This window comes from Opisthocomus hoazin, chromosome 12 (assembly GCF_030867145.1).
Source record: "Opisthocomus hoazin isolate bOpiHoa1 chromosome 12, bOpiHoa1.hap1, whole genome shotgun sequence".
Classification (NCBI taxonomy): Eukaryota; Metazoa; Chordata; class Aves; order Opisthocomiformes; family Opisthocomidae; genus Opisthocomus; species Opisthocomus hoazin.
This window is the reverse complement of record NC_134425.1, coordinates 17,125,326-17,153,074: the sequence shown is the minus strand read 5'-3', so window position 1 is coordinate 17,153,074 and position 27,749 is coordinate 17,125,326. Positions and strand designations below refer to the sequence as shown.

General features: G+C 39.9%; 1 protein-coding gene across 5 annotated transcripts in view; it reads right to left on the bottom strand.

Moving 5' to 3' along the window:
* SLC12A4 (solute carrier family 12 member 4) overlaps positions 1-27,749 on the bottom strand; it is a 49,600-nt gene that overhangs the window by 4,433 nt on the left and 17,418 nt on the right. For all 5 annotated transcript variants that reach the window (XR_012765294.1, XM_075433391.1, XM_075433392.1 and 2 more), the window contains exons 2-22: positions 25,013-25,107; positions 22,725-22,856; positions 16,576-16,722; positions 15,925-15,979; positions 15,453-15,583; positions 14,771-15,012; positions 12,658-12,872; positions 11,520-11,684; positions 11,338-11,436; positions 9,162-9,219; positions 7,831-8,005; positions 7,282-7,400; positions 6,683-6,781; positions 6,211-6,330; positions 5,345-5,449; positions 4,331-4,499; positions 3,068-3,263; positions 2,189-2,358; positions 1,877-2,008; positions 1,675-1,782; positions 688-872 (exon numbers count right to left, since the gene is read on the bottom strand). Coding sequence is in view for 4 of the 5 variants with exons in the window: in XM_075433391.1 (XP_075289506.1) it covers positions 688-872; positions 1,675-1,782; positions 1,877-2,008; positions 2,189-2,358; positions 3,068-3,263; positions 4,331-4,499; positions 5,345-5,449; positions 6,211-6,330; positions 6,683-6,781; positions 7,282-7,400; positions 7,831-8,005; positions 9,162-9,219; positions 11,338-11,436; positions 11,520-11,684; positions 12,658-12,872; positions 14,771-15,012; positions 15,453-15,583; positions 15,925-15,979; positions 16,576-16,722; positions 22,725-22,856; positions 25,013-25,107 (2,917 nt within the window). In the remaining variant the exon portion in view is untranslated. The remainder of the gene's footprint in view (positions 1-687; positions 873-1,674; positions 1,783-1,876; positions 2,009-2,188; positions 2,359-3,067; positions 3,264-4,330; positions 4,500-5,344; positions 5,450-6,210; positions 6,331-6,682; positions 6,782-7,281; positions 7,401-7,830; positions 8,006-9,161; positions 9,220-11,337; positions 11,437-11,519; positions 11,685-12,657; positions 12,873-14,770; positions 15,013-15,452; positions 15,584-15,924; positions 15,980-16,575; positions 16,723-22,724; positions 22,857-25,012; positions 25,108-27,749) is intronic.

Sequence of the window (27,749 nt, the reverse complement as noted above, 5' to 3'; positions counted from 1 at the left end):
ATTCATCCTAAACTAGATTTGAATTCTCACTGATTTATTAGGAAGAAGTATCTGGAACTTTGCCAAGTACACAAAGCTGACTGAGTGAACGCTTCATCTAAGATGTAGTATCACAGGAGACTCACACGTTTTTATACAAAGCCACAAACAGAGCCTTATTTCTAGCTATTCAGGGGCACACATGTGGTAATACCAAGGCTGTTGTTACACGTCAGTGCTCCTTCAACAGCAAGTCTGTCTCGGAGGGTTTTATCACACACATATTCTATTCACAGTCATTCATCAGCATCTCCACAACTTCTTCCTTGCTGTGTTAAGTATCTGCACTACACATTAGATAGTGAAATTATCAGTCTTTTTTTTAAATTCTGATTAGATCAGTGAAATCATCAGCCTGGTTTTCAATTGTGTGTTTTGCTGAGGTATTTGGGAGACAGGAGGAAAGTTGTAACAGGATTTAACAGCTTCAGTTTAGAATTTAACTATACCAGGTAGGATGGTATATGTATGTATGCCACATTTAATTGGTTATAGATTTCTCAGGAGGCTAACTGCTGTCTTTTCAGTAGTCAGATCTCAATGTTTATTGCGCAAATCTAAACCAAGGATTACGAGACAAAAGATAATAAAAGCACAGCACATCTAGAGTTTCAGGAGGTGCAAGCTGTTGACTTAGACAAGACTCACGGCTTAATGCTGATGAGATCTCTAAAGCTTCCCACAGCACTGCCTCGGTTCCGCTTCTCAGCATCACATTTCTCTTTTGTCCAGGTCATCTGGATGTTCTCAGGAACTGGGTCCCCCTCATCTTCTTCATCCGAGTAGAGGCTCTCCAGACGTGCTATTGAATGTCTGTCCTTTACCAGCTGAGCCTAGAGGGCACATGAATGACAAGGTGAACTCAGAGACTTCATTTTACATTCTCTGGTTCTGTTTAAGCAATGAAAGGCTTTTTCTTCCATTGTATCCTTTATTTTGTCCAGTCAATTTAGCATTTAGGACAGCTCTGATACCAGACAACGTCCCTAGCCAATAATCTCACATATCAAACTTGACTTTAAACAGTTTGATGGGTGTCAGTCACACAGAATTTGGACTAAGAGAGGCCCGTATCTATACAAGAGAAAAAGACAGTCTAGCTCACATTGTGACATAGTCTGAAACAATGCACAAGTCTGACTCAAAAGTGACAACAAAAAAAAGCTGGACAAACACATGCAGAAGAATGAGATCATCTGCACCTTTCATAGCTACATGCCCTAACAGTCCAAACTGGAATGAAAGCTTCAGTAGCAAAACAAATAGAGACAAACTCCAGACATCCCATATAAAGCAAAAACAAGGTCAAGAAAAGGTTAAGACTTACATCCTCAAGTCATCGAGCATCATTTACATTGCAAAGGGGAACACACAAATCCCTTCAACAGCATATATGCTGTCATTTTTTTCCCCCCCGAAACAAATGATTTCTAGCATTATTTTGCAAGTACAGCCAGGCTATTCAATGACTTTGTGCAATTTTGGGAAACAAAAAAGCTACATTAAAAGTTTGTCCTTACATCTTTTGAATGCAGGATTTAAATCTAAACAGCAGCTATACAAAACACTACTAGGAAGGCACTTTGTTATCCACCTCAGCAGCCCGTACCAATCAACCACAAACGACACACATACCTCCCTTTCCCTCTCTGTTTTTGTCAGCCTCATTTGCCTCAACATCTGAGATCTCTGCTCCATCATAAGAGTTCTCTCGTAAGTATATGCTGAGATATCACTATTGTGCTGCAGAAATAAGAAAAAATTATTGTGCTTGTAATCAAGTCATAACCAAACACCATTTGCATCATAAGTTGAAAAACAGGCTCAAATCCCTTACCATTTCTACCACTTCTACCTCTGCCTCTATTCGGAGTTGATAGAGAAAAGTGGCCAAGTCCTTCTTCATCTGGATGCTGTTATCATCCATCTGGGCTACAGTAAAAATTCTCATTTTGCATTTTCTCCAAACCTGGTGAGGGAACGCAAACTCTCAGTATTTGAACCAATAATATTTTGCTCTACAAAACAGGAACTTATCAATATATCCACTCTTGTTTATCAATACAGGCTCCATGACTGGACCTTGATTCTTTAAACTAAGGCACACAGAAGTAGCTGAGTGACCAACATTCTTTGGCTAGCTCCTTACTTTGTGCTGTTTGAGAAGAAAAGGAAGCAACATCAACATGCCTCCATCATGCACAATCCACCACACGTCAATGTTGCCTTCATTGTAGCGGTCATGGTTGCTGGGGTAGAAAGACACATTTTTGGGAACCAGCAGAGCCAGATGGGCTGCAGTTGTGCAGCGAACAGTACCTGCCCAAAAGGGGAAGAACAGACAGTTACTTCCAATTCTGCAAGAGTCAGCTATGGTTTAAAAAAAGAAAAGAGTTACTCACTGAGCAAATGTCAGCAAACCACAAAAGTCATTACTTACGTAAAGAAAAGTATGTACAACAAGGCTTGCACAGACAGGTCGGACCAACTGACAAAGCTAGGATAAAGCAGACTTACAGGAACACAAGCCCTATTTCACGTTTGAAATAAAAGCAGCAATCTTCAAAGCTAAGTATGAGCAGAAAGCATCTGCTCTGTTCTAATTTGAGTGTGTGAAGTAACTGGACCATAGGGGAAGGAGAGGGATATAGGCAAGGAGCGTGTTAGCTCCAGTAGTGAAAAGAGATGGATAGGTTAGGACCTGTGAGAAGACAGAGATTATCTAGGACACAAATTATACTTTGCCATAAACACAGTATCTCTCAAGTCTGTAATTTTTTAACCATTCATTGGACAGATTAATTTTAGCCGCTTGATCTCTGAAGATCTTTCACAGGTCTTCTACCTACAAGAAGTGGTATTTCAAACATAGAGCAGTTTTGTGAGAAATTATCTACTTCACAATCAATACTAGAAAAAACAGACTAAAATCCAAAACAAATTTCACAAGGATTCTGTTAAAATCCCCTCTGTGTAGTAAAACACCTCTGTTCACAATGTTTGATCACACAGAACCTTTAAAGCTCACCTATAAATGTCTTCCATGACCTTGGATCTTCACTTTGTCTCCAGCCATATGGCCATCCCAAAACCACAGTATTATGTTTCATGCCACCTAGTCCACAGGACTGGATCAAGTGGGCAATTCCTTCACGAACTTTATTGGCTACAACTACTTGACAGAATCCTTTCACCTTCTCGATGTCCATCATATTCTTAATAGTCTGCAAGACAGACAAGGAAAAACCTCACAACCAAAAAGGAACGCTTAGTATTTCTCTATCATGTGACTACAACGTAAATTCCCAGTTCATGCGTCCACAGGTAAAACATATTTCAAAGCAAAGTTCTGCTCATCCGCTTTCCTTAATAAAACGAAGAGAAAATACCCACTAATTGTGAATAATACTTGTTAAAACACACATAGTCCCTTCCAAACATAATTATTTCTAACATATTCCAATGTATTCTAAGATCACGGTTTTTTGGTTTGTGTTATAATCTCTTATTCATAGTAGTAGTCAGTGATACAGATGTCTCACTTCCTATTTTCTAATCCTAAAACACTCACCTTTTTAAAACCAAGGTTAATTAACTTCATTCAGATTTCCAGCTTCAGATTTCTATGTAACATGCTGTGTTATTACATTCAGTTTACAAATATAATCACCAAACATCCCACACCTGTCAAGCATACAGGACCCTTTATTTGTTTAAAAACTAACCAAACTTGATCACCACATAGGCCTATGTATTAGTTTTCCCTTTATAACAGTTTTCCCGTATAAAAAGACTCTGGGCAAGAAAACAGTCATGTGCTGATACTATACAGAGGTAAACAGGGCCATGATGTCTTGTTTACACAGTGAGGAAGACGAAATGATTTATTAACAAATTTTCAAGACCATTCTTCAATGCTTTTTGTGATAAATTTATCACCACACTGAAAGAGACACAGCACATTTGCTAAGTTTGTAATAACTGACAGTTACTGAAATGTTTCTTGGTATGTTCAGAAAACTAGACAGTCCTCTTCTCTCCATTGATCTGCATAAACAAACTTCCACAGCAATTCATTCTTATAAATGAAGACAGTTTTATACAGTAAGGCTGTTTACACAAGTTGCAAACATTGATCATCTTATATTCCCAAAGCCACAACTGGAAGCTGACGCATCTGGTCCCGTATCGCACAGAAGCCTTACCAATACCTTTTTCCCTGTATGACTATGAAACTTTTAAGTTCTCTGTCCACTCACCCATTTTTAAGTTAGGAATTTAAGACACTGACCTGTTCAGCAGCCTGGGCTTCTCCATAAGTTTCCAAGAAATTCCCTTGGATCACTGATCCTATGATAGTCAAACCTTTGCCAGCTTTCAGCTGAGATGCAAATGTTAACAATCTAGGGTATTTTACATGCAAATCTTCATCAAGTTTCAGAAGCACCAGCAACTGAGGCCTGAAGAAGATAAAAAAACATTGAAGATGCATCACAGACTTGAAGCATTGATGCAACCTTTCTGCTGCATTGTTTTGACAGTCATAAAACTCATTCATGTACTTAGCTTAAGAGGCTTGCATTAGTGTTTTATTTACATAACTGATTTTCAAGGCTCTTTTAAGTAGTCTTGGAGCACACACTATGTTCATACTCGTAAGGCCGAATCTATCTGGATACTTGTGCCAAATACCTGGGAAATATGAATATTTTCATCTAAACACAGATCCCACCTGCTTTCTGTCCCCTAAGGTATTGCTACACATCAATTAAATCATTTTCTCTCTTAAGCTGTGGTTGAGCAAGTATAAAAAGATTTCTAAAACTCTCTCTGGTAGATTCCTAGTCCTCTTGTTCAGAGCCTAAGAGTTGTGTGATGCGTAACTGAGAGGAGGGTTCTTGCCCACTTAATCTGTCTTCAGCTCACAAAGCCACAGGCAGAAATGTTGGCCACTATGCCCATTTTTAATTCTAGGATGATAGCAGTGACTTCTTTGTGCCCCCAGTGCAATTGACCAGGGGCCTCTGGACCTCAGTACTCAGAGATCTCCAGGCTTTCCTCAAGTTCCACTTCTGAATTCACCAGTTCAGAGTCCAATTAGAGATCCAAAGGACACAAAAGGTCTGCCCATACAGGGCCCACACAGCAGGGCTTGGCCAGTGACCAGGCAGCTTACCGCAGACTCAACACCAGGCATTTCAATTGATTCGCACAGACCAAAAGCATCTTGTTTGGAGTCCAGTTTAATTCCTTAAGTGTAAGCAGAAAATCATGACAGTGCATTTTATCAGTCTAAACTGAGTACCTCCAGTTCTTCGTGTGTGGAGGGCCCTCCTCCAGTCTGAGTAAGGCATATCTTGCTGCGCTGAGTGAAAGACCTCGGATACCATCACCCCATTCCTTCTCCGCACTGTGAAGAACACACAATGTAGCCAACATATGGTTTCATGAGCATTGAACTGCACACTTAGTCACGCTACAGAGAAACCATTACTTTGTAATGAGTTTAATAATGTGATACATAGCATGCATCACATGTATATTTATCCCTTGTACATGTATGTAACGTGATACTTACCAAGTATCACCTAAGAGAAATGCAAATGTTTCAGTCAAATGTATACCACAGGACCACCATTCTGTGTTTACTGTAATCAACACTCCACTACAGAGAATGCTTCCCAAGCATAAACAAGTATCAGGCATGTCCATACCTGATTTGTTAAACTTCAGTTACACAGCCATAGTACAGCCTGGCTCCGTCAGACATTAACAATCTCAGGCAACTTAACCTGCAGACTGAGCTTTTCAAAGACTGTTCTAGACAGACCTTTGCATCAGAGAAATTGGAATGAGATGGTTGTCTTCACTTGTTCTGGGCCTGAAGTAATTGTGTGTGATAGACAGCAGAATGATAGATGCCACCCAGGGTTTCTGCTTCCAGTGACTCTCAACTTTCACCAAACACCTTTAGAGGCTTAACAGCAAAGCACTTCATGACCTTTTGTTTAGCACTGACACAGTAAAACAATGAAAAAAATTTAACTAGTAAGGGAAGCCCACTAAGTGATATCTCTGGACAGTTCCTTCTACAAGCGTGAAGGCTAGAGATAATTCATAAAAAACAGACCAAATCTCCTTCCTACCCTTCTCTATCCAGTTAACACTTACCCTTGGTATTCAATATACTTGTAAATCATGCCTGCAATAAGCATAGCTACCAAAGCATAATACCAAGATGAAATGAACATCAGTGCCAGGCAAATACTCATGCCCAAGAATGAGAGGGCCCTGAAACAGAAAGCAAAGATATTAGTGAGCAGTGGGGAAGAAAAGCTTAAAAACAAGTAAATTCTTCTCTTGCTCTTTAAATTGTCTATTCCGAATTGGCAAGTGAAAGTAAAGCTTCCAATGAAGCTCCCCAGTCCCCGACAGTTCTCGTATCCTGTTGTTGGAATGAAACCCTCATGCCACTAAATGTCTGGGTCTGGTCCACTATGAATACTACGTCGATGTACTCTTGTCTAGAACTGATATCCAGAGAAAGAAGAGATGCCCACAGCCCTCATGGAGAGGGTTCTTCTAAAACCCATGCTGCAGATTACAGGAAACATGTTGAGCATGCTGGCCTTTTTTTACTTACCAGTGGTAGTATTTAAACCGGGGCCGCCAGTTTGGAGTTCTAAGAAGTGTTTGTACTGCACATGCTAGATTAACAAAGAGGTAACACATCAAGAAAAACCTGCAGAAGCAAAAAAAGCACAATACGTTTTAGCACGCACCTTTTAGATTCTGGCACAGATTATAAACACAAGCATGATTTACAGTCAAAATACAGCTGACCTGCCACCTGTGCCTATCCCTCTGAATTTTATTAGCCTGAAATATCAGTATAAAGCAGTTAAAATGGCTTTTTAAGTGGATCAGAAGTCAGATCTATCCACAACATCAACACTATCTTTGTTCTGTGATAAAAATAACATTGTCCCAAACAAAATAACAATCTACTAAAAACATGATGATTCACAAATGCTCCAGAGCAGAAACAAATAGATTTATGTGCAGAGCCTGAAGTCAGAGAATTTACAGAAATAATAAAAGTGGAACTCAGGCTCCGTTAATTTGCTTTACTGGCTTAAGATATGGTTCTGAAAAACAATCCAATTAGCAAAACTCAAAAGAGTACTGCTCTTTTCTTCCCCTTCCACATCGCCTTTACATAGCAACCACCCTGCTTCTTACATTGAGAGAATCGGAGCCACCATGTCAAGTGAAGCAATAAGGATTCCCAGCTCAGCAATTAATGCTGTTAACAGAAGAGCCCACGTTGGTTCACCATTCGCTTTTCCATGACCAAAAATCTGAAAAAATAGAAACATTAAGCATATCTTCCAAATATTTCATAAAGCTATAAAGAAAATTTTAAAAATTATGTTTTAAAAAGCTACAGTAATTTTTCTACATACTTTTCTCTCTAGAGCAAGGAGTCAAATTATTCTAATGGCTTTCGGTGCTTCACTGAATTAGATGTTAGACTTTTTCATAAAATTACCATATATGTCTATTCAAACTCCTTTTAAAATATTCTTAGTTTTTAACAAAAGAAAACAAAGCATTAAAATAAAAAAAAATATTGACCTTCACTTCGATGCTGGGCAAACAAGGGAAAATAAATCTAATTTCCAAGAGCATAAAGTCAAGTAGCTGGTTAGCTACTACATACAGAATCTGTTCTGTTTGTTGTTTTTTTTTTTAAATAAAATAAAATAATAAAAAGAGGTAAGTACGAACCCAGAGGAAAGGAATGATGTTGTCCTTTGCGATCGCCTGCAGCAGCCGGGGGGCTCCGGTAAGGCTCTGTAAACCTGCTCCGCAGGTAGAGAAGAAGGATCCTATCACGATGACCCACGGCGAGGGCCATGAGAGGGTGCCCACCACTAAGTTCTTGTTCACTGCATCACCGTACCTGCGGAGAGGAACAGCAAGACATTCGTATTCAAAGGAGTATTTTGACACTCACGTTTGGTTTTCTGGGTCAGTTTTAAGATATCATTTAAATACTATTTAATATTACATATTTTCTTGATTAGGAAATATACAAAGTAGTAAATCTGAGTCACTTTTGATACACAGATAGGAATTGTCTGCAGCCTGATCTCAACAATTCAAAAACTTTCTTCTGAGTATATATCATAAAACTGTTACGTTATTATGACAACATTCTTTTCCACTTTCACCTAGAAAGATGCAGCTCTTAACAACACAGTAAGTTTAATGTTTAAAACACCCAACACAATCCTGTATCAGACATCCCTACAGAAGACTTTGGGGTTTTGTTTGTTGGTTTGGTTTGTTTGCAGGTTGTTTTCTCAGACAATTATATTCACAATTATACTCATTGCTTCTCCCCTGGAAAGACTCCATTAACGCAAGGGAAGCTGTCAGAAAAAGCCCTGGTAGACTCTAGTATGGGAACACTGTCATTGGGTTTACAGACAGAAATGTTTGTTAACTAATAATCCGAGGGCAAATATAACCAAATACCAAACTTTGTCCAGTTATGGATGTCTGGTTGCATTTCTGAATTTTGTTTCTATGCAAGAAATCATCACAAATGCCACGAGGAAATACTTCTTCCTATGAATACCACTATCAGCAATATAACATACACAGATACAGATGTGTGCTATCTGCCTGTCCTTGAAGATTTTTCTTTGGGGATGTACATTATACTGGTCATTGCTTTGTATCTTGCTTCTGCAGGGAACAGAAAGAAACAATAGAAATCTCTAGTTCACTGCTGGGGATCTGATCTCTGAATGAGTACCCCTGGAAACTGAAAAGGGTACATCAACACAGGACATGATAGCTTTGGGGGGGTGGGAATTAAGACATAGGATGGAAAATCTGTATCAAATCAAATACAAGAAGATTCCCAAAACACTGTTTACAATTTACATACAAATATGGTTCAAAAAGCACCCAGACGTAAAAGTCAAAAAAAAAAAAGCGGGGGGGGGGGGGGGGAGGAGGGTGAGGGGGAGACAAGGGAGGGGCGAGATAGGAAAGAACACACCTTTCCTGGAAAAAAGAAAAGAGAGCACTAAAGCAGTAAAACTTACTTATCTCTCAGGACTACGCCTTCTATGCAGGCTCCAAATAATAATACACAACTGAAGTCTTGAGTACAGAGTGTGCTAAGGAAGCAGGATTTATTTAGACATGGCAGATGAAAACAACCATAGAAAGTACTGTGGAAGTTCAGCGTGTGCCTCTGCCCTACAGCATCTGCACTGCAGCATCTCCACAAGTACAGGGTAAAGCTGGCGAGTAAATCATTGTCTCACTGCTCATATATATCTTCTAATGTGAAAGTGACAAAGTTACTATTCTAAGTTTCAATTTTTAAAAAAGATAGTTTAAAATGTTACGATAAAGGACATAATATCAAAGGAAATAGTTATACATAAATGTCAATTTAATCTGCAAGTATAGAACAGAAACTGCTATTAAAATATCTTTCTTTTCTCTCTCTTGTGCCTGAAGATATTTTGAACATATAGCAAACCATTACCTTGCAGTTACTCATTTTGTGGTCTCTGATGACATTCACATCACTAATAAGTGTTTGAATATTGGGTTTGTAATTAAACTGTACTACTACTGCACTGGAGAGTGCAAAATACTTCAGGTTTTTTAGATCTGTCATTGCAGTAAAGTTTTTGATCTTGTGATTTAAGTTCACAGGAATGGTTAAATCCTAAACCCGACTCTCTACACCTGAAATGCAAAGAGTAACAGAAGAGGGAAACACTGATCCCTCCTGAAAGTTACAGTGTCAGCCTTCCACGGGGTGGCGTATGAATATCGAGGTACGTCGCTAACCACCACCCAACAAGATTTGAACTGCAAATGTTTTAACGCGCCAGCTGGGGGTTACGTCTGTGACCTGTTTTGATATTTATCACGGTCACAAGAACTGCAGACTTCTTGGTACAGGGTCAGGGCCCAGAGTAACATCTGGAAAAGGCTGTGCTCCTAAGAATCTGGGACAAGCAAGCTAGGATCCCAATTTACAGCTAGGCAAGGCTTTGCTAAAAGCAGGTTTAAAACGGCAGAATTTCCAGGAGAGTCACCATCTCAGCCAGGCGCCCGTTTGGTGGGATTTATTCAGAAAGTTCTTGCAAAGAAGTTTTGAAGTCTTTGCTCATATTAATTGCCTTTGGGGTTTTTTTGTTTGTATTTTTTTTTAAATCTCCTATGTTGATAAATTGTAGATTAGGACACCAACAACTAGCTGAAGCTTTAAGACCTTGACTTCTCTTCTCTAGCAGGAGAGAAGAGATTAAGACAGTCTTTCCTAAGCAAAGCTCCTGTGGTCCTACGCCCTGAAGAGTTTAACCACATACAAAACCCGGCAGCTTTAGCTGGGACAAAGGCTGTTCCTCTGAACACATACTTGGCACCTAGAAATGTGGGATGAGGAACATCCTCACGTTCTGCAGATTAAGTGCTCCAGTCTCAGTGGAAACAGGCGGGAAACAACGAGTCATTCACAGCTACACAGAGCTCACTACTGAACATAGCGTTTGTAACACTTCCACGAACACCAGCTGGGGATGTGTCTCAGAATCATGGAATAGCATTAAATCAGATTACCATCTTAAAAATCAAGGGGGAGCGGGGGAGAATACAGTCTGTAAACTGGTGTAAGATGATCTTGTTTCACTGACTTCAAAATAAATACATAGATTCCTGGGTAGCAGTGCACAGCTAACTCTACACGTGAACCTTCAGCCCCCTCCCCCCAAAAACACCTGGGAAACACCTAGTCTAATTTCTAACTCTAGTTTATCTTGCCCTAAAATGTTCAAGCAAGCACACACTCCTTAATGCCACTCAAACTAAAAGGTTTTGTTTTGGGCTTTTTAAGGAACTGAAATTTATCATCTCTCCCATGTAAAGCCTTCCCTCACCTTAACAGTCCACTGCATCCTAAAAAATATCTGTGTTTCACCAGCCTGAAAAGCTCTAGACAACTGCACAGCAAAGCAGAGGCAACAGAAATGCAAAAGAACAAAACAAAAAACCCAACACAAAAGGGGGGATGGAAGACAACAGGATAATAATTCTTTCAGCTCAAGGACTGTTTGGGTTTTTTTTTTCCATTGACCAATCATACTCTACACTGAGCACACTGATAATTTCGTCACCCAAAAGCACTTCCACAAATCAGATACAGTAATTCAGCTGAGTCACTTACAACGTGCCAGGACTCGACTAATTTTAAAAGGATACAGACTAGCGATGTGGTGACAATAGCAAGAATTGTTCCAACGGGAATGGATTTCTGTGCATCTTTGAGGTCCCCTGATCTGTTTGAACCAGCCATGATACCTGAAAATACATTTTGGATGTAAGATCAAGGGAGAGAAGAAAGCTCAGAGACCCAAGACGCCCGCTTGTCCCAGCATTCTCACCGGTCACTGAAGGGAAGAAGATGCCCACCAGCACCATGAATGAAGTAGCTATATCTGAAAGCACATATAGGTGAAGGTTGTTCTTATGGCCTGCTACATCAACAGAGGGGTGATGGGCTTTCTCCAGTATCTCCCCTTTCTCCAAATAATTGCTCCATAAGTTGTCTTCAGTGTTAGTATCACCCCACAGAAAGAAAAAGCATGTTTCAGTTCACGCCTGTTCTCACTATAATGCATCTACAGCTGATGATTACAAACTCAATTCACGCAATTCAGTGATCAACACAAATTAAGACATACACAAGTTACATGAAAAAAAAATTTATATTGCATGCTGTCAGGGGAATCTGTAACAAAAACAATAAATAAGTATGAAAAGCCTACAGAAGTCTAAGCACTTTTTATCCTTTAATGTTACCATATATAACATTCTTTTAAATTCATACCTATTTTAACCTCAGTAAACACACTGAATATTTTTAATGAACCACCATATCCACACAAAGCCGCAATACTGACCAGCTTTCTATATATAAATGGATTGTTCTTTAGACAGTGGAAGAATTACAGAATTATTTAGCATCTGAAATTTCACTGATAAATGCTGAGTCCATTTTAGAAACCAGACTATTGGTTCCTGTGCAAATGGGAACCTTGGGTGCTCAGCACCCGCACAAAGCAACTGTTCTCCGGAGTTCATTTCAATAATGAACACTTTTCAATGGTATGATATTCAGGAGCAGACAAAGAAGGAGGTACATTTTTTTCATAAAGTACTTTTATCTTTCAGGACAGAATCTTAACCTGTCTAAAATGGACAGTCATAGCTACACAGAATTAAGAAAAATTTTAACAACTTACTCATGTTAGTATGGTTCAAAATTACAGCTGACTTTCTGCTGAAATGATGAGACATACAAGGCAAATTTGATCAGTTTTACAGCAGACAAGTACCGTATCAAGACAAAAGTGCCATCTACTTTTTTATTATAAGTCTTTGCTTTCTTTATTGAAAATAATTTTCTTCACTGTAATTACATTTCTTTAGTCCCTCTTTCTTAACCAGCAGGGAACAGTTCAACCCATTTCAACTGCTCAGCATGTCTCCTCTTTAACGGATAGCAATATTTTACTATACCTTTTAAAATGCCACTAGCAGCTCCTGGAATTCCTGCTATCTCAGAGACATTGTTCATTAGGAAATACTCATCACAGTTCTCGGTGGTTAAGTTCGTACTGTGGCAGAAGAGCTCCCAAAGCTTAGAGGCCACAGTAATGTTATCCTTAACTATGGTTTTGGCACAAACATCAAATTGATCTCTTGACAAAGTCCTGTTGCCCAACATGCAAATCCTGGAAGGGAAACATGAAACCCAGTATTATCCTATGGTACCGGGAAAATGACATCTGCCCTTCCCCATCATTCTTCCTTCACATCATGGAAATTTCAAGTGGCTCTAATCTGCTACATCATTTCTCTGCTTCAAAAAGACAGTGGCAGCCGGATGAAGACTGTGTATCTGTTTCCTTTAAGGGTCAGAAGTACATACCTACTTTTCCAAAAATTTTGGTAGAGGTATAAAAAGCTACATCAGTGTGATTTATTGAATTTGGTAAGTTTACCTTTAACAATGAAAGGGAAAGATTAGGCAACATTTTTGTTTTCAGTTAAACCAAACTACTGGAATGGAAGAGATCTGAAGAATACCAGCATTCAAATTACTATATATGTAGAGTATCTGAAGATATTTGGAATTGCATTATCCCAGATTATGTATAGTAGCACTCAAATGACTCCTGACATTGTAGCTTCAGAATTAGGAACATACATTTCAACCACAATTAGCAAAGGTTCTGCTTGTCAGAGGATACCATGCATAACTGCTAAAATCCTCTGGTGCCTGTTGTGTTTCACCTAACTACAAATACAATTTATTCCAGCACTGACAATTTTTAACCCACTTCTCCAAAGACAGTTCCATAAGACATGGTGATACAGCATAGCAGCTCGCTGCCACTAAAAGTTCATTCAGCTTCTCTGCCCAGTGCCAGAAAACATCCACAGAAAAAAACACATTAAATTTATTGCTACTTGCATTTTAATAAGTTTAATTGTTTCAAAGCTTTCATCAAGCACTAAAGCCAGGAAAATGGAAGAGACAGGGCCATTTTTGCAGGGTTTTTAGGCCTGTGAACCGTAACTTCAGAAAAGCTTTCCCCTCCAGAATTTAAAATAAATACTTCTGGTTACTTCAGCAAAACAAAAAGGAATACAGCCCAAGGAAGAAAGACAGGGAGAACATTCAAGAACAATCCAAGAGATAATGAGGGGGAGGTAAAGACACTGTTTTATTTTTACTGCTGTAAACCTGCCACTGTTGTAAAACATTATAATCATTGGGCCCTAAATATCTAAAGGGAGCACTTGAGGGTTGCTAGTACTTAGTTGTGGTCACAACATTTTAAGATGTGAATAATTATGCAGACTCAACTCCTCTATTTCCAGCTCATCCATCTCTTGTCAGCAGTATCAGGAAACACTGTGTGCATTTCTGGTAAAACATCTGCATTCACATTATTGCTGCTCCAGCTCTGAGTTTAAGAAACTGTATTATGTTTAACTGCTAAAGTGCCAAGGAGCACACGCTGTGCTCAGAGCAGGGCTGCTCCTATGGTGGACTCATCTGCTTACAGACTGAGGGGAAGTTTCTCTGGAGCCTCAGCATGGCCCCCCCCCCCACCTCCCACATTCCGAAGAGATGCCCAATTTCTCAGCAAGCAGCTGCATCACATCACCACAGTTTCCAGCCACACAGGCAGCCCATCATGTCTGACCGGCCTGAGGAAAATGGACCTGCCAACCTGCTTGCTACTGGGAAGGGCTGCCATAAATAACCCAGCCAAATTCTTGCTAAAATTTAACAGCCATAGGCTAAGATACTGGATTGTCTTTGCAGAAAGCAGAGAAATGTCAGCCTCCGTCGGTCTGTATACTCACCACAAGACTTCATTCTACCGAGACAGTTAAAGAATGTAATAATGCATTCCTTTTACCCTAAGAAACTTCTATTCCACAAGCTCTGCATGCGGAAGACTCTCACTGTCACTATATACAGCTAAAAATATCTGAAGTAATTAAAAAAAAGAAATCTTTGACAACGTATTAGGCACAAGTTTTAAGTAAATTCCATTGAACCCCGCCTTCCAGACCTGTAGGCAAAGCTATAACCCCATCAAGAAGTATTACTCACGGAAATTCAGGTGGATCAAAGATGGACTTGATAGCTCCAGCATAAATGGACAGTATGGATATTACTACGCAGGCCAAGAAGAGGGAAGCAAATTTGTTAACATATTTCACGCCTACAAAGACCACCACTGCCATCAGGATGAGGAATACGGTTCCATACACCCTCATGTTGTTTAGCATAGCACTGGATGCATCATGGGCACCAGACGCATGAAAAATTGCTGCTTGTGGCACAATATACGTCTGAAACAAGAAGAAAGCAACCTGAAGGAATGCAGGAACAGAGCTCTTGTCTATATTACTGTAGTGATCTTGTACCTATACTAGAATGTACATCACTTTCCAATTTGCAATGTGCTCTTCAGCAGGAATTGTCAGTTTACAGGAAAATTCATGGGATAATGACCCGTCCTATTTCAGCAGTACAAATAAGCCACCTTTATCCATGATCAGCATGTGTCTGTGATTACGTCATACTTCCATCTACGTGTTCAGGAGAGCTGCCATTCTGGATACCCATAAAGTGTGCAGCTTCCAATGGGAAGCAATAAGAGGTACAGAACTGGACACCAAGAAACTGGAGATGCTACCTGTGAATGTGTATACGAACACAGGACAAGAATACTGCTGTATTTTCTATATGTTATTTGTCTTCAAAGCAGGACTACTCTGGTACTACTCACCAATAAAATCTCAATGGCACCAAGGATATACATTGCTCCTGCAAATGTTGTTCCCAAATAGAAGCACAGCCCTACAGCTCCACCAAACTCTGGGCCTAACGACCTGGATATCATGAAATAGGAGCCACCAGCTGTGAAACAAGAAAATGAGAGTAAAATCATTATTTATTCATTGTTCTAAATTGTAAAATATTCACAACAAGAATACAACAAAATTACACACTGTGCATCTGCTTTTTGGGGGTTCAATTGAAGTATCTTTTTGTTAGCACAGGGGTAACTAAAAACCAAACAAATCATAATTGATACTAAGAAGAAATACTAGATATGAATTCAGGCATTGTATCCTGGCTTAAGCAAATTTCTCTAGACTAAAGCCACATTAACAGCTTATAGCAATTTGTCTGGGTTTGTTCTTGTTTGTTTTTTGTTTTTTTTTAATACAGATGAGACATTTGCTAACTACACTCACCTGGAACAACACCATTTGTGGCAATAGCACTCATTGATATGGTGGTCAGCATAGTCTGGAGAAAACAAGCAAAAGGAAGCAATTGTGTCAACAACATTTCTTAAAACATAACTTGTTTCTTGATAGAGCAAAGCTGCCACTGCATATAGGTTACAATATTTCTATTTATTCTGCTTCTACAGGTCATTATCTGAAAGAAAACACAGCTAGCAGGAATTTAATCATCAGGCTGTTGAGGCTTTTGCTTGAGAGATGAACACTGCTTTATCGGGTCAAATAATGGGTGTCTGCAGACAAAGCAAGATAAAAGAAGGCAGATGTCCCTCCATCTGCAGGGCTGAAATTCCAACGAAGGCTAGTGCAGCAAAGCAGGCAGCCATGACCTGGGACAGGCACAGAAAACAGCTGCTTGCTGAACAAACACCATTTTTAAGAGTAAATATTACACTAAATACAGTTTGCCAGTTTAGAAGTACTAGTGGGAAGGGGAAAAAAAGGGAAAAAAAGAAATCACATGGCTACAAACATAGCGGAAGTGTCTAGCATAAATCTGGCTTTTCTTTACGCATGCATCTACAATGCTGACTCTCCAAGTTTCTGAAAAGTTTCACAGAGGTTACGCCACATGCATTATTTTACCTATATACTTACACAGCAGCAGCAAAGCAATACAATCAGGAAGGACTGAAGAACTCCAGCCATTCCCACCATCCAAGTCAGCCGCAGGAAAAGAATAACCCCGAAGATATTCTGCATGCATGGTAAATACACCCCCATCAGGGTGCCCATGCTGGGTGACTGAAAAAAAAATCATTGACATTCATTAACTGGAATTATTCAAAGCACAGATAACCAGAAACCCCTACAACTTCAGTTTTTCAAACGGTAGAAATCTGGGAAACATCAGGTAAACACAGAAATACTATTGCACTGGACTTCCACAAAACACAAAGCAAACTCCTAACACCAAACCCACGGATTTCTGAACAAAATGCTGACTCTACCACATCTTCACATTTCAATTAATTATACTCTGCATTTAACACCAATTACTAACAACAGAGCATACATGCGTTTGTTTTATTGCAGAACCACAGAGTTTCTAGGATGAAACCTGTTGAGTGCTGCAGACCCCGAGTAATATAGATCCTACCCTACTCCCCAAAGTAGTTTTAATGGAATTAAAACTTAATGGAATTAAGTAGTTTTAATGGAATTAAAACTAATTAGTTTCATGGAAATCATACTTCTGTGACATTAGAACCAGAAAAAAATTGGAAGCAATCTGGAGACATGCATAATGTATTTTCTTCCAGTTTGTATATTCCATGTAAAACTAGTGATTCTAACTTCCTTATGTTTAATGTTAGCATCAGACTCTGAATTACTTTTTGACGGTGACTGAGAAAATACAAGTTAGTTACGTGACTTCACAGGAACTGCACATGACTTGCATTCAACACAGTATCCTGTAGAATTCTCCTTTGCCCAAATAGTTACTGTCAGAGGACAGTCAGATCCAAAACAATGATATCAAACTGCCACTGATAAGGTTTTATTTCAAGGAATACAAAAGAGTTCCCTGCATTGGCACACGTGGCACAGGCAGCAATTCGGAACCCCAAATCTCCGTGGTTTCCTGCCAAGAAAGGTAACATGCACCCTTATAGACAAACTAGTCAAGAATCAAAGGCAATGGTACTCAAGGCAAGCATATTATTCTCAAAGCAATAAGATGGCTGTCAAAAACTTTGTTCTTGCCTCGTCTTCACTATGGAAAAATTTAGTTACCTAAGGCAAGTGAAGAGTATATGTTATTATACAAAGCAAAATCCTAGAAAAATCAAATGGTTATAACATAACCAGGTCAAACTAAGCAACTTCAGAATTTATCGCTTCAACTTGCAATTACATGTTACAATTCAAAATTTCCTCACCTGCATTAGGCATGTGCCCTGCCGGAGATGAAAAACCCATGCCTGAGAACACGAGCTGAACAGTTCTTTGTTAGAAATGCCAGGAATTGCTGACTGAATATTTTGAAGTCAGCTCTGAATTCTTCATGTGACTAAAGCTAGATCAGATCAACCAGACTTTCCCCATACACACTTCAACTCAAGGGAACCTCCTGAAGTAAAGTGGGCAACAGAACCATGTGCTGACAGTTTGCAACAGACATACCCTGTGAGGCCTACCAGCCTGGGGTCAGAGCGCTGTTACTCAGCTGTTCCAATGTCACAGGACAAAAAAAGCCCTAAAGCATCGCCTTCCATTTGTACAAAAATTACCATCCTGTAGAACTAACCTGATCAGTTTGGTCATGATTGGGTATAAGGACAAAAGGAACTGTTGTCTTCTGATACTAACAGAAATGACACTTGTACATAAGCATCCTGACCAGAGCGAGGTGAGGATTTCCAATGAGCTGTTTCAACGCTACAGTGGAGGAGGATCTTCTCATGGTATTCTTTCTAGCGTACCTGTTTCCTCAAGAAGGGAAGGCTTAGATACTTTTGATTCAAACACCTTCATCTGATACACATTGTGTCTTCAACTGCATAAACTTAACCGAGAAAGGACTAAATAATGTTGTCAGACACTGGGCAGACCGTGCCCTGCATAATGGCTTCCTATTGTCACAACAACGTACTCCATGCTTCTCTGAAAGACACATTCCACATAATTTTGTCATCTCTCTGACCATTCATCCATCAGTCGCCCCCTCACAACATCTCTGAACCCAACAGCCAGCATCAAGTGAATTTATCAGATGTGTGGGTATCTCAGAGGTAAAGCAGTTTCTACGAGTTTGGCAAAACTGGCATCTGGGAATAGGAAATCAGCCCAACCTACAGCTCCTACAAGGCAGAAGCACAGTTGTTCCACATTGTATGTGCCAGTTTTCCAAGCACTGTCAAAGCAGGTTTGTTTTCAGCCTGCCCTTTGCATATCTCCCAACACACACTTCCTTTGCATAAGAATTCACTTCAGCTCAGCTTTCCTATCTTCTGCCCTGCACGGCTCCTGCAGCTTTGGTCTGCTGTTCATCACCTTCTCCACCTCCCACTCAAGTGGCCTCTTATGCATATCAAGTGACACGCCAACTTCAGCCCCAGAGGAAGGGAAATTATGCATTAGTTGTGTAGTTATGGGACTACTGCAGAGCAGCCCAGGAAATGCGTGTGTGCCTGTCCACCAACAAAACCTCAGCCACAGTATTATTACGTGTATCTCCAGCATAAGAGTTTACTCTGGATTTTCTGACCCTGTGGAATAAAAAATACTGGTATGAAAGAACAATCCACACATACTACTTGAATCAGCTTGTCCACAGAAATATTTAATGCCAGTAATCTGCAGTGACTTGACCCTTTTTTATAGCATCTTATGATCAGTAAGGGATACTAAACCAGTGCTGAGGTCTCAACAGAACACAGTCAGAAATAAGAAGGGTATTACGTTCAGACTCCACTGCTACCAAATGAAAAAAATTAAACATCCTGTGCTGCATCAAGGAAATGAAACACAAAGACATTTTGAAGAACGCTGTTTTAGACCACCCAAGCAGGCACAGAAAAATCTCGAAAACAGTCTCAATTTCAGCGGTGCAGATCGTGTTTCTGTTCACCCTAACCAGCTGCAGACACGTAATTGATAAAAATATTGATCTGGGTCTGAAGGACACTATTTCCATTGTGCCGGCGCGATGGGTTGTCACAGCACTTGGCCGTAGGGCTCTGGGACACTGGTCGGTAATGACAGCTCTTGCGGTTGCTCTGTGGCATGAGGACAGACAGCAGCACACAAACAAACTGCCTTATTACAGATACACGAACTAAAATAGTTAATCTATTTTTTTCATCATAAGAAGGGGGTATTTTTATAGCACTGCATCTATTAAGTGCTTTAATACAAGACTGTATTTAGAAAAAATGCAAAGCATCTCAATTTCTACCCTATTACATGGAGTAGCGTCAATTTTATCTGATGTGTATCTAACACAGAATGCCACTATCAAAAATATTTAATGGGAATGCTGAAACAGGGCAATATGCTTATAGTAAGATGTTTTGCACTGAAATTGTCCTGATCTTCATTTGCCACAAACTTTGCAGCCATTATTCCAAGAGATGAGAAGGGGGATAGTCACATTATGTATTTTCCAGAGCTTGTGGAAATGTTCCGCTGTCTTTTGGTGGGTTTTTTTCATTTTAATGGAAACGATTTGGCAGGCAGGGGTGTGTTAGATCACAAAAAGTTATTCACTGAGAGACCTGTCCTATCTGCTCAGATAGACAATTATGTATTCCCTTACTGCAAAGACTGAATACCAGATCTAGAGTCTGCTCACCCTCCATGCTCCAGTTCTTGCCTAGGAGATGTCAGTTCCAGCAAGTGACACATCAGGACAGGCAGCTTACCACATTGGCTCGGTACGGATTCACTGAGCACACACAGTAGAGCATTCAGCAACGAGTTAGTTAATAACGCTGGCACTTAAAACCAGAACCTGCTATCATGCTGTGGTGGATATTCCTGTGTCTGTACTAATACTCAAATGGGAAGGATGAGGCAACAGCAGTGTATTGATTTATACTTCAAAGATGATTAAAAACAAATGTATAGAAGAAGGCTATTTGCACTGTTTCTGGATATCTTCAATCCACAGCATTGTACAGTTACTGCTTTTTAATTTCCTTGTTTTAATGGTTATTATTATTATTGGACGAGTTAATAATCAACCTTCTTATATTCTACAAGGTGTTAAAAATTTCATATTGCTTATAGCAAGAGAGGCAGAAGAAATTCATACTACAGTTATGATATTGCAGCTGATGTAATTTATCCCACTTGCTAGGCAAAGATTCACCTAAGGAAACTGCAGTGTTTACACAGAAAATACTAAGATATTAACTCAGGATGATATTGTCACTTTTGGAATGGTTACCCAACCCATTCTACAAAAAAACATCTGAGAAGTCTGCAAATGCACATATTGGAGACACAGGACAACCCAGGTATCAATCCCAAATGCTATTTTACCATAGAAGCATAGCTTTAACAAGAGCAACAGTCCTTTTTTATGGCAGTCAAGTTTGAAAACACGCGTTTACATAAATCGTACCTAGATGTAGAAATATTAACACCAATCCTTACATGTTACTCTACCAGGGATTTAAAAAAACTTCTCAGTTTCCTGTTATTTGCCTCATTTTTACCTTATGAAGCTATACTGTATTTGCTTTAATCAACCTTACAGCACAGACCCGTCAGCAAATTCTCCCAATTCTGTTTCCAACAGAGCAGTAAACGACTAGCTTTGAGATTAGACTGCATCTTGCCCTGGTATTCTGGTCAGGCAATTAATAAGGAAATAAACAGCAAAAGTGATCAGAACTTTCTCAAAATACTAAAGACTGAACCTATTGTATCCCCCTCCACTCTACCTTTGTTGGGGTAATGATCAATCTGCTTTTGATAGCAAGAGGCTGAAAACTGTTTTAGATTATGCAGTAACATCATATTAACAGCTGCCGCCTGACACTATTCCCACCAACAGCATGCTAAAACAGAGGTGCAGCTGACACCTCATATTAGTAATGCGAAGGTAAATACTTTGGACAGACTCAGCAATTAATACAACACCAAGCACTACACAAAAGAAATTAACAGTTAAAATGTTTAAATTACTTTTTAAATCTAAGCTTATAGTACCAGAATGCAGTTACTGCACCCAGACGACCTTCACTCAGTCTTGTAATGATGTCATATTAACCACAATACTACAGCACTTCAGCAGTGCATGTGGCCCGAGATAAAATTGAATTTTAAGTCTCATGTTGACTAAATAACTTCATTAAGGCCAGTGTAAAACCATGCAGAATAAGGAACTGGAGTGCGAGTAAGGGAGCTGGAATCCGGCATTCAGTGTGGGGTAACACGCAAGCTCTTTGCGAAAAATGTGCTGGTTTTCAACATTATCACTGTCATCTCTTTCTGAAATGGACGGCTCAAACTTCGACAGGGCACTACTATAAAATCTGTAGAATTCAAGTGTTATCTTAGCTTTTGGGAAAGCTTTCTTCTGACAAAATTTGCAAGCAAACTGACAGGTCTGGAAGTGCCATAAAATGCAACCATACCACTTGAGGGTTTACCACTAAGTGAAACACCTGTCAGAATGCCAGAGCATGAAGAGGAGCAGTGATAGACACAGCCTTCCTGAGAGAAATCTGACTCCCAACAATCAAACCCCACCTTCTACCTAGTCATTACAAGGCCAGCCCAAAAGGGCTAATCATCTAAAGGCAGTTCCTTTGGGGCAGAATTCAGTTGCCCAAGTGCCTAACACCAGAACGACTCTTGAGCTGCCCCAGGGTGTCCAATCTGACCTCCACCCACCACTCGAGCAGGGCGTTGTCTCCTGCAAGTGCTGTGTCATACCTACCAGGCTTGTAGAGATGTGTCAGATGCTGCCGGGCAGCTAAAACAGCTCTAGGAAAAAAAGCTCGGGGTTTTGTTTTGTTGTTTGCTCCATTCACCACTAAAAGCCTGTCCTCCTTGTCTAAATATATACCAAAGGTATGTAACTGCACTGCAGTGCACAGTGCTTAACCACTACATCGGCCCCAGTTCTTTGGTAACATCTGGTTACCTACAGAGTTCTACATTATTTCTTTGCAACACTGTCATGGGTCCTGGCAGAGGTTAAGATTAAGCAGAAAGGAGTTCAGCTCTCCAAAAATCACAAAGGGAATCATCCTGTTCATCAGCTGGCCAGGGAGAGAATCTTTACTTACTTTTGATACTTTCTTCTTCGAGCCATCAGTGCTTTCTGCTTCTTCATGTTCCTTAACACCTTGGGTAAGATTTGTGTAGTTGACCAACTTGCCAAGCAGAGATGACACTTTTGGTCGTATATCAAGTTCCTCCTGCAGAAGAAGACAACTAGTCAACTTCAGCAATTCACAGCATTTCTGAAGAGCGGCTGGGGTCATGCCTTCCTTGGCATGCCTGAGGCTGCCAGGGAACACACCAGGAAACTCATCCAGGGAATGACAGCATATTTCCTTTTGCCTGAACCACTGATGAGAGGATTTAATTTCCTGAAAGAAGTGCAACTCCGACAGGAAAACGCTATGCCAACAGGTCTGCACTGTACACATCCTTCTCCTTAGGTGCTGCTAAGCAACAATTACAGCAATAAAGAAGTCATCTGAGCCTTGGGACTTTAAGAAAATGAACGTGTACCTTGAATGTATCTCTTAAGGTCAGCTTACATCAACAGATAAACTTTTAAAAAGGTCAAGTTGCCAAAAAAAAAAAAATCAGATTTAGTGATTAAATTCCGGTCATTGCAGGCGTGCATGTTCTCTGATAATTTTATTACATTTTTCAAACTATGTCATCTAATTCATGTGGATCTAGATAAAATCCCAAAAGCCGTATGTACAGAGGCCTCACTCCTTTACTTTCACCCCATCCAACTTCTCTTTCTGAAAGGAAGTTCAATGGGAGAAAAGAAAAAAAATTCAAAATCATTCACTTCCCCTTTCTCTTTGAAACTAAAATGTCTTACATACCTAATTGGTAAGTAATGCATAGAAAAGAGAAACAATTTTCTACAGAGGAAATAAAAAATGATTAAGAAATATTTCACTGTCTGGAGTTTTATCGTATCTTCACAACCAGTTTCCGGTAGGATCAGTAGCGTTGCGTGCTTTGTACCTGACGCAGAATCTGACCTCAAATGGCTAAATGGATGCCATGAGCCAAGCACCCCTTTTCTTACTCCTTTCTCTGACCTGATCTGCACTTCATGTCTTTAAAAACCTGATTACAATTCCTTCCAGAAAAAGTCTGAGGCAACACATGCTTGCTGTTCAGCTGAGCAGCATGGCCTTTGGGCTGCTCCTCCCTCTCTTCAGTGCCACAGAAAGAGCCTGCAGACCTGGTGTGGTACCATGTTACTGCTTATGGAAGAGCCAGGTGTGTGACTGGGAGGGGCCACGCCACAAGTGGCCAACTGTCCATGGCCTACAAGTGAGTTTAACCTGATCACAGATTTACCATGCCTCAGAGGTTAGAGACACCACAGCTAGGAGCATGCTTCAAAGTCTTTTAGCTCAAGCACCCCGCCTCCACACACAGTTGTAGCCTTTCCACGATGAGATCCTCTCTAGCAGCAGGTCAGTTCTACTTTAACAGCCTCTACGCCACGCAGCTGAACTCCACAGGCGCCAACGTGGTGGGGTGTAGAGCCAGCTCAGGCTGCCCCACACCGAGTTTCCAGAATGAGAAATGAGGGGTACATGTTGCTGGTATTGCTGTGAAGCTGTAACTCAGAAGCCCAGCTAGAAAGCAGCTGCAGAGCCATACAAAGGCTCGCTGCACCACTCCCCAGCACCTGAGCTTCTGAGAACATTTTTTATAAACTTGGGTCTTAGCAGACCATGCCAAAATTTGCAGTTAAAGCAGTGCCAGTGAGGTGAGGATGTGGAGGAGGGCTTGGCTGGACTTGGTGTGGCTCCAACAGGCCTCCTGCACGAGAGTTTGGTCCTCCTCACTTCCACACGCAAACAGTCACACCTCTGCCTCACAGTCCTGAGCGCTCATAATCTTTCTCATCACACAGGATACCTCGGCCTCCTGGTACCTCGGGCGACAGACACACTCACAAAAAAGCATGTGGGGAGGAATCGGTATTACTGATGTACTGTTGTCATACAGGATACCCAGGCTAATTTGAGTACCAGAATTTAGGCACTCTCCTACAGATTAACATGGTCCTGCTTAACACAGTACATCAGCCCATGCTCATTTTCCACACTAATTAGCCCACAGTGCCACAGCTTCACTACTTAACTTATCCAGGTCACCTCTGGTACCATTATGTTTTGCTGCTTTGCAGACATACCCTTAAACACACCAATGACTCTTAGATTTGCCATGCAGCGAGAGCTAGGTACCGACCGACTGCCTGGACCCTCACAGTGCTCTGTCTTCCACTTAAGACGATGTGCTTAATCCCTCCCATCTCAGAAAATCACAAATCACATTAGAAGTAAGAAAAACAGTTAGAAATCACCTCAAACAAGGCCAGATTTCTGTCATAGTAATCACCTCCCTTGCCAGCTTCTGAACTGTTCAGGAAAGGACTGTTTTCTTTATGGTTGCCATGACCTGCAAAGAAAAAAAAAACAAAACAGGTTTTGATAAGAACAGAAAGACAGACTTTGTGACCTTGACAAAAACCACAGGGAATGAACTTCTGCGGTGAATTGAATCTGTTTCTTTTTAGTATCTATACTTGTGCAATATCATCAATATCAGAGGTGCTACTCTCAACGTAGAGTTATTTCTATTTCTGCTCCTCTGCTTTCATTAAAATAGAATTAAAAGTCACCTCAAAGTAAAACTTACAAGTAGAGTCACAGCTACAACACTATCTGTGACTTTACTCTCCAGTGTTCCCTTTTATAACTATTTCTTACACAGAACGGTGACAAGTGAAGAGACAGTTCTCGTGTACTTAGAAATCGTTACTAACGCTAAGTGCAGCTTTTGAGCAGGATGTACAAACAGACAAGGCAGATTCAGTGAGACCGAACAATTCAAAGACTAGATTCTGTAATTACAATACAGGTAAATATCAACCAAAGCCCCTCTCACTTTTTTGTTGTTGTTTGGTTTTTTATTATGCCCACTAGTCCTAGACATCAAAGGTGCTCACTTCATGATGCCTTCACCCTTCTTCTATTTTGAACATTTAGACTGTGCATTCTTCAGACTCCTCTCACACTTTTAAGTTAAAACCTAACATCAGGTACAGTAAAAGAAAAGCATTCCCATATGCAAAGAACAATGTTAAAAAAAAGATAACAAGGAAGATCAGTAGAGCTTTTCCTAACAAGTAGTAACTTTAAAAAATAAAAAAGGGCACTACTTAAAAAAAAAAAGGACACACTTTAAAAAAAAAAAACGAGCTGGGGAGGGGGGAAGTGGGGATTACATTGATTCCAGTATTCAGAAGTTCGCAGACCCGTGGGTCCCGTTACACCCTGCCTGAAAAATAAAAATTCCTTTCTTTTGCGTATAACCCTTCACTCCCTGCTCTTTCAGCCAATACAAAGTAAAGAGATTTCCAAGAGTATCTCAATAAGAAAGGATCAATCCAAGGAATACTTATTCTATTTGCAAAAAAACTAACCACTAAAGAAATTGAAAATTAAAGAAAAAACTGATTATCTCAAATGAAAATACTGCAAGTTAAAGAACTATTTTACACTGAATACATAAAGAACAGGAGATTAAACAGACAGATTTTTTGGTGCATATTTTCTATGATTAATCAATTCAACAAGGCTACACTAAATTATTTTAATATAATTGAAGTACCTCTGCATTTTGAAATCCGAATCAACTTACAAAAAGAACCTAACCGGCAAATAGCAGACTCCTCCCCTACACACAGTGAGCAGCATATAAGTTATAAAAGTAATTGCTATGATCAAAAAAATTATGAGAAAGTTCAGCACTATTCTTACTGAGGGGAAGGGATGCACGGAAAGCAGCACAATTTGCTGGGAATTGCTCACAGGTGTCTCGAACAAAATTGTTGAAAAAAACACCAATATTCACAAACAATAGAGGTCTTTTTAAGCTTCTGGAAGTAAACACTTCGCTGACCAAAAATATTTGCAGATAGCAGTCTGCTGTGTTTACATGGCTACTGCCTTTCTCACAGCTCCGACAACTAACACCAAAATGTTAATTAGCAGCTGCCTTGCACAAGTGGGCTCAACTTATTTGCTGACCCCACCTACACGTAAGATGTTCACGTCGCTGTACTTTTTGGAATTTTTTGCATGACTAGAAAAATATCAGTAAGCTTAGCAACACAGCATCAAAATAAAAGGTTTAGCAACTTCAGCAAAGGTAAACATTTACTTAAAAAATTGCAGAAACTACTTGCTTGCTCTATTTGTTATGTCTATATTGGCAGAAGGAGTATACAAGATCAATTTTGTTGCAGTACGTGTTGTAGGCTGTGCTGCAGTCCATCCTGTCCTGTTGCAGTTGAAGTACATTTGTGATTTTTGCTGAGGAAATGGAGTTACCTGCCATCCAGGTTTTGCTCATTAAATTGGACACAGGTGCAAAGGATAATGACACCATCAACAGAAATGCCATCTACTTGATTCTTCGAGCCTTTGGTCTGTGCAGTGTCTGCTCATCATTACACTTACCCAATGCAGCAAGGTCAAGAGTAACTTTGTTTTGTTTTCTCATTTCCTATATACTAGCTCTGGTAACTGAATGTTTGAGACACCAAACTGGGGTTTTTTTGTTCGGTTGGTTGTTGTTTTTTGGTTGTTTTTTTTTTTTTCAAATCACTGAGTGATTTTTAAATCAGTTCTTTGCTGTCTTAGTCTTCCTTGTTCTTCCATCAAGAACCTTACCTTACAGATGCAGTTTACCACTGTCTCAAAGAAGTGTAATGGCGGTTCCTTTACGTGTAATGTTTACAGAAACTCTCTCCCTTTTCACGTATAAAAATCAGACTATTGTCAGGATAACTCAAACATTCAATCTCATACTTCTATATAAGATGACAATTGTTTTGCTCTTTTAAAATGCCAAGCCTCTCGCTACCGTCATCAGTATAACCTATCCTTACTTGAGAAAGATTACTTCATACCATCTCCCTGAGCCTAGCAAAGACCAGTGACTTAAAATGAATCTTCAAGTTAATTGGCATTACTTTATAGATGTATCTTCATTTTACGTCCAGTAAATTTTTCACAACTGGTCTCTTCAGAAGC